Below are 11,464 nucleotides of genomic sequence, written 5' to 3'. Positions count from 1 at the left end.
ATCCCATAATCCCGCTCTCTCTCTTTCGAGGTGTATTCAGTCAACAGAAACATTTGTAACCATTGAACTCAACGTTGTGCTAACGCTCCACCACACTTATTCTCCCTCCAGTCTAAACATCAGCAAGTCCAGGGGCAGGTTAGTACGTCGGTGGCCCCCCCGTCCTCCATCACTCAAAGCTGCATGATCCTGGCGTCCCTCTCCATCCTGATTAACCGCCAGGGGACCCCCTGTCTTGCATGACCTATTGGGCCCCTGTGTTTCTCTTACTCCTGAAGCTGCTACAGGTGTCATTTAACCGTGGTTTCAATCAATCCTCCTCCCGTGTCCCTGTGTACCGTGCATCGTGTTTTCAACTTCACTAATCAACCCTTTGAATACTTCTCATCTCGTCACTTCCCTTACAGCCTTGCCATTATTACCTCTGATCCACGGCCATCATAAAACCCTTAAAGCAGTTTGACATGCAACCCGTCTTACTTACTTGTATCCTCAAACAAATACAAAACCCTTTAAAAAAAAAAAAAAAATTTGTGAAAAACATCCCAGGCATCCTTGAGCAAGATGCCTAGTCCCTACCTGGTATCTTCTAGCCAGTAAAACGTCTGTGTAAGTCGCTTTGGACACAAGGCTAAATAGTAAACACTACCACTGCATCCAGCACCTCACCCTCCTGCCTCCATTTTGTTTTTTCCGCAGTCGCCAGTGGCGGCGGTGGAACCGTTTTTGCCGCAGGAAGTGCCGGGCGGCGGTGAAGTCGGTGACCTTCTATTGGCTGGTCATCGTCCTGGTGTTCCTCAACACGCTGACCATCTCCTCGGAGCACTACAACCAGCCAGATTGGCTCACTGAAGTACAGGGTACGAGTGTGCCGGTACAACCCAGAGAACCATCTCTTACCTGGCCGCTGAGCTGGCCCTAGAACATGTCTTGCTCTTTGTGGCACGGTGGAATTCATTCTACTCTGTCCCCTTCTCTTCACATTCCTTCTCTCCTCTCTCCTCTCTCCTCTCTCCTCTTTCCTCTCCCTCTCCCTTTTCGCTTCCTTCTTCCCTCCTCTCTATACATCTTCCCCGCTTCTCTCTCCTCAACTCCCCTTCCCCCTCCTCTTCAGCCCTCCTCTCCTCCACTCTCCTCCTCCTCTTCATCTCTTCACCCATTCCCCTTCCCTCCCTTCACTATTCCCTCTCCCCTTCCCCCTCCTCTTCAGCCCTCCTCTCCTCCACTCTCCTCCTCCTCTTCATCTCTTCACCCATTCCCCTTCCCTCCCTTCACTATTCCCTCTCCCCTCCCCAATCCTCTTCAGTCCTCCTCTCCTCCAAACTTCTCCTCTTCACCTTTCCCCCCCCCTTCAACTTCACTTTTCTCTCCCCTCCCTCCCCCCTCCTCCACCTCCGCCTCCACCAGACGTGGCCAACAAGGTGCTCCTGGCCATGTTCACACTGGAGATGCTGGTGAAGATGTACAGCCTGGGCCTGCAGGCCTACTTTGTGTCGCTGTTCAACCGCTTCGACTGCTTCGTGGTGTGTGGGGGCATCGTGGAGACCATCCTGGTGGAGCTGGCCGTCATGTCGCCGCTGGGCATCTCCGTGTTCCGCTGTGTGCGGCTGCTGCGTATCTTCAAGGTCACGCGGTGAGTGAGTGTGTGTGTGTGTGTGTGTGTGTGTGTGTGTGTGTGTGTGTGTCGTTGTATGTGTACAGGTGACACGTATAGGAAGAAACTCCTGCTTTACCTGACACTTCAGGTGAAGCAGGAGCGTGGGATGTTTTGGGGAATGTTTTAGCCATTTCAGCTATGACGTGCTAATGCTGATCACTTTAGTTTGAACGCTTTTGTTTTCTATTGTGTTTTTTTGTTCATTTAATTTTAAATGTGTGTGTGTGTGTGTGTGTGTGTGTGTTTGTGTGTGTGTGTGTATCACTTTATAAATGTGTTCAAGTGTGTTCATGTTTTTTTTGTTTTCTATAGTGTGTCTTTGTTTGCATCTGTCTTTGCTAACGGGTGTGAGAGCCACACGGACACCCATGTGTCACACTCGTCCTCCTCCTCCTCCTAACCGCGCTTCTCCCAAAGGCATTGGGCGTCGCTGAGCAACCTGGTGGCGTCGCTGCTGAACTCCATGAAGTCCATTGCCTCCCTGCTGCTGCTGCTCTTCCTCTTCATCATCATCTTCTCTCTGCTGGGCATGCAGCTGTTCGGGGGAAAGTTCAACTTCGATGAGACGATCACCAAGAGGAGCACCTTCGACAACTTCCCCCAGGCCCTGCTCACCGTGTTCCAGGTGGGGGCAGGGCCGGCCTCCGCTGGGGGTCAAAGGTCACTCCACCAAAGGAGAGGGCTTGACCCGGGGGGGCTGTGTTCTATTCGGCTCACTCGCTCCCTTGCTCCTTATTGACCAACATAGGGAAGTGTAGGCAATTTCTTTGTATCGTACACTATCGAGGGAATAGGTAAAAGGGGGAATCCGGACACTAATGAAGCACCAGATATCCATGGGCTAGATGTGCATGCGTAGCAGATACATGCCCAGAAGTCACCCCGTGAATACAAACCCGTATGTGCCGGACCAATCTGAACACGGCCAGGACGGTACATTAGCAGCCCGAGTCGTGAGGTGTTTTAATGAGGAACACACAAAATGTCTGTTTCTTAGAAGTCTGTTCGTCTGAACAAGCCGACTTAGCTGGTCTGCTTGATTTTTGTCGTACTGGATCCTCCTCCCGAGATCTGGCTCCCGCCATGTTCTAGACAGACAGTTCCTGTCTGCTACAGACAGTTCCTGTCTGCTACAGACAGCGCTAAACCGCCCACGCCTCCTCAGACACCTCTGTTTAGTGCTTTTAGCTTTGATCGATTTCATCAAAAGAAAACACACACTCCCATTCTTATTTTCAGTGCTGTCAAACACCTTGAGATTCTCCCCCATGATGAGAGGTGCAACACACATCAGATGTATTAGTGTAATCAAAACAAGCATATTCAGCACGAGCACGCCGTGTTGCGAGCACACCGACCATTCCTTGTGTGTTTGTGGTCAGATCCTGACGGGCGAGGACTGGAACCTGGTCATGTACGACGGCATCATGGCGTACGGTGGCCCCGCCTCCTCGGGCATGGTGGTCTGCATCTATTTCATCATCCTCTTCATCTGTGGAAACTGTATCCTGCTGAGCATAACACGCACACACACACACATACGCACATACAGACACATACGTGTGGACATGCACACACACATACACACACACTCACACACACACACGCGCGCACGCGCACACACACACACACACACACACGCATATCTACACACACACACACACCCATGCACGCACACATGCACGCACTCACATGCACGCACACACACTCTCTCTCTCACACACACACCCACACTTGTGTGCACATGAGCGTATGCACACACAGCTGTGTCTGTGCCGTACACATCGACCCATACACATCTGTACACATCAACAGTCATAATTACATATCCTTTCAGTCTTTCATTTTTCCCTCAAGTCGTATAAACAGACATCCTGCTGAACGTCTTCTTGGCCATCGCCGTTGATAACCTGGCAGATGCTGAGAGCCTCAACACGGCTCAGAAAGAGGAAGAGGAGGCAAAGAAGAGGAAGAACAGTGCCATGTACGGTGTAGCTGCTAGCTAGCCTGACGTATGCTGGTGTACCGCTAAGTGAACACTATGGCCTTAACACTGTGGTTAACTGAACGTGGTCCCGTGTCCCTAGCGAAAGCTTTTAGAACTTGTTAAATTAGGAATATATTTTTGTTGTTGTTTTAGTAAAAAAAAAAGAATTACTTTATGGATTTAATGTTTGTAGTCTTGTGTTTATTCCTACAGCTGTACAATCGCTGACAGGAAGAAAGTAGAGGCCAAGCAAGAGAGCAGAGAAACCAAGGTGAGAAAGAGTGTTACAGATCTATTCAATTTGTTTGGTTTCTGTTGTTTTTATATTGTGTTCATAAATAACTTTAACATGTTTGCTGTTGCTAGGCTGAGGAGCCAGAACCAAGTAATTGTAGGGCCTTAAACTTGTATGTGACGTGTAACAATAAATAATCTTGATTCTTGAGATGATTCAAGTATTTTATAGTGTCATGTTTCCTATCTAACTTTGTTTTGGATATATATTAGTGCATTTATGATCTCCATGTTCCTTCTTACATCATTCAATGTCCTTTTACAGTAAACTAAGCCTCACAGTCAAGTGTTTAGTGTTCTTTATTGACAAACCTCTCAATGCCTGTAGGTGGCGGTAGAGAGTGGACTGGAGGAAGATAAAGAGCCATACCCTACTTTAGACACTTCAGGTAAAGTGTGTGTGTGTGTGATTTTTTTCTGTGTGTATGTGTGTGTGTGTCTTGGTGTTTTTGGGCCTATTTAGCTATTTGAACTATGACTAACTTTAACCACTTTGAAACGTTGTAATGTTGAGATGATGGTGTTTGGTTTCCCCAGCGTGTGAAGAGGAAGAGGAGGAGCTACCAGAGGTTCCTCCTGGGCCACGCCCCCTCAGGATGTCTGAGCTCACCATGAAGGAGAAGACTCCGCCCATCCCCAAGGGCAGCGCCTTCTTCATCTTCAGCAGCACCAACCCGTCAGTCACATCACACACACATGCACGCACGCACGCACGTCCACACACACGCACACACACACAAACACACACGCAGACAAATGCAGAGGCACAAACAAACGCACGCGCATACGTACACACAAACACACACACTTACTGACACACATATTGAACAAAATCATAAAACACACACATACATTTACATACGTCATCATAACCTCCCCCATGCACACACACACACACTTACACTTAACAACAATATTATAAAACACACACACACACTTGCACACACGATCATACAATGCACACACACACACATGCCCGTACGCACACACAACCAGACACACATTCACAAATGCACAAGCCTTTGCTCTTACTGCCACTATGCGTTGCTGCTACTCAAAACCCGTGGATCCTTGTCTTTCCTTCCCCGCGTGACGTCTGCAGGTTCCGCGTGCTCTGCCACAAGCTCATCAACCACCAGATCTTCACCAACCTCATCCTCGTCTTCATCATGCTCAGCTCCGTCTCCCTGGCCGCGGAGGACCCCATACGCAACTTCTCCAGACGCAACTTTGTACGTTTAGACACCATAGCACGGGTCGTTAGGTTCATGAGGACACAGGGCACGTTAGTGTCGTGTGGGGGCAGGATAGTGGAGCGGTCAATGGGTTTCACTCACCGGCTGGAAGGTACTGGGTTTGATTCCCAGCTAAAGGAATCCTTTAAGGAGATGCTCTAACCCCGACCTGATCCTTTATGAGTGGTCATGAGTTCACACCGAATGGCTCTGGATAAAAGTGACGGCAAAAAGGCCAAAATACTGTACAATGTATTTAGGGGCACTGTATTTAAGGTGTTTGATAGCATTGTTTTAGATATATACAGAATGTTGAATGCTTGTTGTTTGAGTATGTTTATGCCACACCCACTGCTTCAGCCATCGGCTCGAGCATTCCCTTTGATCCCACCCGATGTTAAAAATGTGTGTTGGGTAAACCATCATCTTCATCGTGCGATGATGACTCTAACCTGTGCCTTGCCTTTTTCAGATACTTGGTTATTTTGACTATGCTTTCACCGCAATCTTTACTGTTGAGATCCTCTTGAAGGTAAATGTGCCCGGCTGTGCTGTGCTTATACTGTGCTGGGTAGGACCTCAGTAACTCCCTGCTTGTTTGTTTGTGTTTATCTATGTGTGTGTGTCTGTGTTTGTGTCTGTGTCACTCTGATTACCTCCTCAGATCCTAAACAATGCAGATTATGTCTTCACTAGTATGTTTACATTTGAGATCCTCATTAAGGTAAACAATGGTAGGGACTGTTACCGTGGCAACAGCAACCCCCCGCCGCTTCCGAGCACGCCCGTGCACGCCACTTCCTCCCGCCCTGGTGTTTCATTCAAAATGGCCGCCCACCTGTCTTATTGTTATGGAGTCTTGTCCGTCTCCGTGGAGACCATGCGTTATATTTTAGTCATTTTATATTGTCTATATTCCATCAGTCACATGGATTTAGTCATGCTTTCTAATTTTGAATAATTGAATGTAATTAAATAGTACTGACTGTAGGTTACTCTTTATCAATATATTTTTTTCTCTACCTTTTTGTGGAAGACTGTTATTTTCTCACAACATCGTTACAGTTAGATTGAAATATTTATTTGCTAAATCAAAACAGAATCTTTTTTTCAGAAAAAACAATTATAAAAAAGTCCTAGTTTTAGAGACTTTTTGTGGATCTGGTACTGTTACCGACAGTCATATCACAGAAGGCTGTATTTTCTTCTGGAATGTGTCGGCCTCTTGAATAGTGAGAGTCACTTGTTGTGAACACTTGTGTCCACGTTCAAGCCAATGACCCCCACTGTGTTTAAGTATTCCACCCCGGTCAACGGCACTCACCCTCTTCACCTTGTTGCCATGTTCCAAGTTCCTTCCATGGAATCTGCTTGTTCAGTTTCAGTCAACAAGCACTCCATTACACCACTATTGCACTTTTTTTTTATTGAGCGTGTGTGTGTGCGTGTGTGTGGATATGCATGTTTGTTTTTCACACTGCACTTTGAACACTATGTTACTTGGATCAGCAGCTCAGTTTCATGAATGTTTTAGGACATTACACTTAATTTTTGCACAATGATATTTATCATATATATTAAAAAAGCAGCTTTGAGATATTTTTCTTTGGCTAGGTAATTTTCTAGTTGAAAATATTGATTTGTCAATGCATTTCATGGAAGTTCTATTGACTGCATGCTTAAATTCAGCAAATGTATCATCATGTTTATATGAATCAAAATGTCTCCACCCTGTGCTTACCCTCATCTCTGCGTGTGTTCAGATGACAGCGTTCGGCGCGTTCCTCCATAAAGGGGCGTTCTGTAGGAACTACTTCAACCTCTTGGACCTGCTGGTGGTGGGTGTGTCCTTGGTCTCCTTCGGAATTCAGTGAGTTACCGTTGGGTGGAACATGTGGAAGGCACCACTCATGTTGGGTGTCAATCAAAGTCCTGCCGTTTCAAGACAAGATCGCGCATGTACAGATCTCAGGACAACCGCTGGACTGCTTCACAGTTGTCCCGTCTCTATGTTATCCGATTCACACATGACCCCCATGCAGGAAATGCTCCGGAACATTTCTGGGATATCGTTGTTGTGCACGGGGAATGGGTTAACCTAGTGATTGTTAGTGCTTTGCACCTGGTCCTATGAACACCCTTACTGTACCAACTGTATATGGTTTCACCTTCTTCTGACAAATGCACTTCTTGTAAGTCGCTTTGGATAAAATCATCTGCTAAATGCCCTAAATGCAAATGTAAACTGCTTAGACTGCACGTGTCAAAAGGGGCTTGGTATTCCATTTCCAAATGCATGAAGACATTCAACGTGAATGTCTAATCGTTGCATCTGTTGCAATTTTAGAGTCATTTTTCAACTGTTCCTAGTATATGTAAATGAGCAGCTTCAATGACAGTCGGGAACACATTGTTTGAGGTCTGATTGGGATGGTTTGGGGCGAGAGACTCTGATGCCCCTGGCGTTCCCTCACCCACAGGTCCTCTGCCATATCCGTGGTGAAGATCCTCCGTGTTCTCCGAGTGCTGAGGCCCCTGAGGGCCATCAACAGGGCCAAGGGACTCAAGGTGAGGACACATGCAAACTCTTCCACCTAGTGGTGCTTTCTGGCGTGGATGTGTGTCCGGATTGACCTGTATTTGTGAGGACAGCCCTCCTTTCATGCAAGGACATTTTTGGAAATTAGTGGTCTTACAGTGGAGAACTCTCCCTCTTCCTCTTCCTCAGCACGTGGTCCAGTGTGTGTTCGTGGCCATCCGAACCATCGGTAACATCATGATCGTCACCACCCTGCTGCAGTTCATGTTCGCCTGCATCGGGGTGCAGCTCTTCAAGGTGACGTTGTGGATGGCCAGTGATGATGTTTTGTATTTGTGTGTGTGTGTGTGTGTGTGTGTGTGTGTGTGTGTGTGTGTGTGTGTGTGTGTGTTTGTGATCAAATGCGGGGGCCTTGGTCTGAGAAATGACCGATTGAAGAACCACTCTGTTGAGATGGGTCCATGGGATCTTTGCTGTGCTTGACAGTTATTTTGACACAACATCTTTTATGGCGGTACTGAATCTGAACAATGTCACCCTGATGACTGCTGCCATCCCATTGCGCATTATTAGATTGCCTCACTTTTTCTCTACAGATCAAATTGAGTTAAAGAGAAAATAAATGGCGATGTTCCTATTTTTAAACACTCATGATTTCAAATGGTGATAAAAGGTTATATATAGATGTTAAGTGCAGGTTTATTGTTCAACCCAATGTTTTTCTTTGTTTGGTTTCTTGCAGGGCAAGTTTTATCACTGCACAGACGATGCCAAGTCAAGCCCTGACGAGTGCAAGTAGGTCCATCTTCTCTTGCGTCATCACACCAGCTGCCGCACTGTATTTCAAACGTGTGAATCTGTATTAGTTTATTTCTGAATGTGTTTATGGTTGGTGTCTGTGTGTGTGTGTGTGTGTGTGTTTGTCTCATTGAAGTTAGTCACCTCTTTGATAGAACCACCCAATAGCGGCATAATCAACATATTCAAAACAAACTGATGAAAGCTGATGTCAAGGAACAAGGAAATAGGCCGGGTTTCCGAGCATTGATTTCTATCAAGACTTTGATCTGGGATTCAATCATGACTTGTTTGAATGCCGTGAAGTCGATATGTTTATATATACATATTGACTCCTTTCCTTCCGACAGGGGCAGCTACATCCTGTACACCAACGGCGACACGGCCCTGCCGATGGTCAGGGAGAGGCAGTGGAACAACAGTGACTTCAACTTTGACAACGTTCTCATGGGGATGATGGCCCTCTTCACCGTCTCCACCTTCGAGGGCTGGCCCTCGTGAGTACACCCTGTCAGGGTGCATGTGTCTGCACAGACGGGAATAGTGGACCTTTCTGCCAGAAAGGCTTTAGAAGTCAGGGGACTCGGTGTAAAAAGAGACAAAGTACATGTTGGGAGAAGGTTTGGTGGTTGAATGGGTCAATTACAGGACTTTCACTAAGGAGACTTGGATTCATGGCTTATATTATTATTTTTAGATGGTGTAGTGTGGTTAGGTTTAGGCAACACTAATACTTGGTTAGCTTTATGCAACACAACTACTTGGTGAGCTTAAGGCAGCACAACTACTTGGATAGGTTAATGGTAAGGGTCAGGCTGAAAGCTCTCTGCCAGAAGGCCTCAAGGTGCACATTTCTGTCCACACTTCTTTTTGTGTGTTTAAAAAAGTGTTTCACTGTGAGTCTGTGTGAGTGCGCTTACGGTGCATCCGTTGTGTGAGCGGTGCACGTAGAACCCGGCCCTGCTCGTGTCTCCCTGCAGCCTGCTGCACAAAGCCATCGACTCCAACCGGGAGAACATGGGTCCCATCTACAACTACCGCGTGGAGATCTCCATCTTCTTCATCATCTACATCATCATCATTGCCTTCTTCATGATGAACATCTTCGTGGGTTTCGTCATCGTCACCTTCCAGGAGCAAGGGGAGAAGGAGTACAAGAACTGTGAGCTGGACAAGAACCAGGTAGGCACCGCGGCACGCAGAGCCCGGAAGAACTCTGATGTGTCGGGGACAGACACAAATAATGTCTGAAAGTGTTCCCGTCCAAAATAGAATTGAGGCCTGCACCGAGCAAGTGAAAGAATACTGCCTACATTCCTGCTGTATGTGCTTTGCTCCGCCAAACAATATGATTCTATTTCTGATTCTATTTGGGTCGCACTGCGAATATGAGCCGAAATCTGCACTCTGTGTGATTTGGGCTTAAGAAAAGGATTCAAACAAGGACTAGCAGCAGCATGAAGGAGCCTAGCGGAGCAAATGCCAGGCATAACTTTTATATTTGCTTCTTTAGAAAGCACACCAAAAGTTTACATTTTTTGTGATATTTCTCTTGCAAAACACTTCATCGCTTATCTCTCTCATCACATTTTCTACCAGCAAAATAATTAATGGCAAGTTGAGGACCATGCTTCCTCACAACAGGTTTATTCAACTCTCTGAGCCATGTGTGTTTATCTCTCTCTCTCTCTCTCTCTCTCTCTCTCTCTCTCTCTCTCTCTCTCTCTCTCTCTCTCTCTCTCTCTCTCTCTCTCCAGCGCCAGTGCGTAGAGTACGCTCTGAAAGCCCGGCCTTTGCGCCGCTACATCCCCAAGAACCCGTACCAGTACAAGTTCTGGTATGTGGTCAACTCCACGGGCTTCGAGTATGTCATGTTCGTGCTCATCATCCTCAACACCCTCTGTCTGGCCATCCAGGTGAGTGGTCCCTTGAGATCCACTTCTTGACAGCAAATTATTGGATTTGAATAGCAACTGAGCAGTTTTAGCTGGAAATCAAACACAATGAGATTCAAACAAATGCCTTTTGGGTTTGAGATTTCGCAGGAAGAGGGGGAGGCGTGTTACGGCCCAAGGCAACTTTGTGATACAAAATGTTCAAGTAGAACATTTTCTACTTGGACATTGTGTGTATTTTTTTAAGGCGGAATTTCTAAGTCCTCAATGACAATGTGTTTTTTGGAGAAATTATGAATAAATGCATTATGTTTTCAAACCCAAAAATAATCGTGATTATTATTTTTTCCATAATCAGGCAGCCCTTGCGTCGAGATTGTATAATGTATAAACACATACAGTAGGGGAGGAACAAATATTCCTAAATAAATAGTCACATAAACCTATTGTGCCTTATTGCCTTTCTTTTTGTCCCACTCCTTTAAGTTATATCCTATTATTATTTTTGATGTTGAGTTTTTGAGGATGATGATGTGTATTCCAGCCTTGTTTGCCACTTTCTCCACGGCTTCTTGTCCCCCGCAGCACTATAAGCAGTCTGACATGTTTAGCTCTGCCATGGACATCCTAAACATGGTCTTCACCGGAGTGTTCACCGTCGAGATGATCCTGAAGCTCATCGCCTTCAAACCAAGGGTACAACTCTTCTCTTCTCTCCTTCCCACTCCTCTGCTCCTCATTTCTCTCCTTTCCTCCCCTCCTCACTTCTCTCCTCTCCTCCCCACTTCTCTCCTCTCCACTTCCCTCCTCTCCTTCCCACTTCTCTTCTCTCCTCTCCTCCCCATTCCTCTCCTCGCCTCTTCTCTCCTATCCTCCCCACTTCTCTCCTCTCCTACCCACTCCTCTCTTCTCCTCTTCTCTCCTCTCCTCCCAACTTCTCTCCTCTTCACTTCCCTCCTATCCTCCCCACTTCTCTCCTCTCCTACCCACTCCTCTCTTCTCCTCTTCTCTCCTCTCCTCCCCACTTCTCTCCTCTTCACTTCCCTCCTATCCTCCCCA

General features: G+C 46.6%; 1 protein-coding gene across 1 annotated transcript in view; it reads left to right on the top strand.

The window, feature by feature from the left end:
- The window catches only part of cacna1db (calcium channel, voltage-dependent, L type, alpha 1D subunit, b), a gene marked incomplete at its 5' end in the record, with an annotated part of 61,184 nt that overhangs the window by 32,599 nt on the left and 17,121 nt on the right, over positions 1–11,464 (top strand). Inside the window, 19 exons of the mRNA XM_079741285.1 lie at positions 112–138; positions 700–860; positions 1,408–1,633; positions 2,075–2,282; positions 3,040–3,160; positions 3,527–3,641; positions 3,858–3,915; positions 4,267–4,327; positions 4,476–4,614; positions 5,041–5,170; positions 5,646–5,705; positions 6,937–7,043; positions 7,654–7,741; positions 7,902–8,009; positions 8,455–8,507; positions 8,861–9,007; positions 9,491–9,692; positions 10,268–10,426; positions 10,991–11,101. Of these exons, the coding sequence (XP_079597411.1) occupies positions 112–138; positions 700–860; positions 1,408–1,633; positions 2,075–2,282; positions 3,040–3,160; positions 3,527–3,641; positions 3,858–3,915; positions 4,267–4,327; positions 4,476–4,614; positions 5,041–5,170; positions 5,646–5,705; positions 6,937–7,043; positions 7,654–7,741; positions 7,902–8,009; positions 8,455–8,507; positions 8,861–9,007; positions 9,491–9,692; positions 10,268–10,426; positions 10,991–11,101 (2,281 nt within the window). The remainder of the gene's footprint in view (positions 1–111; positions 139–699; positions 861–1,407; positions 1,634–2,074; positions 2,283–3,039; positions 3,161–3,526; positions 3,642–3,857; positions 3,916–4,266; positions 4,328–4,475; positions 4,615–5,040; positions 5,171–5,645; positions 5,706–6,936; positions 7,044–7,653; positions 7,742–7,901; positions 8,010–8,454; positions 8,508–8,860; positions 9,008–9,490; positions 9,693–10,267; positions 10,427–10,990; positions 11,102–11,464) is intronic.

Source organism: Pollachius pollachius, assembly GCF_949987615.1.
Source record: "Pollachius pollachius genome assembly, chromosome: 8".
Taxonomy (NCBI): domain Eukaryota; kingdom Metazoa; phylum Chordata; class Actinopteri; order Gadiformes; family Gadidae; genus Pollachius; species Pollachius pollachius.
The sequence above is the reverse complement of the archived record's forward strand: the minus strand, read 5'-3'. Positions and strand labels throughout refer to the sequence as shown.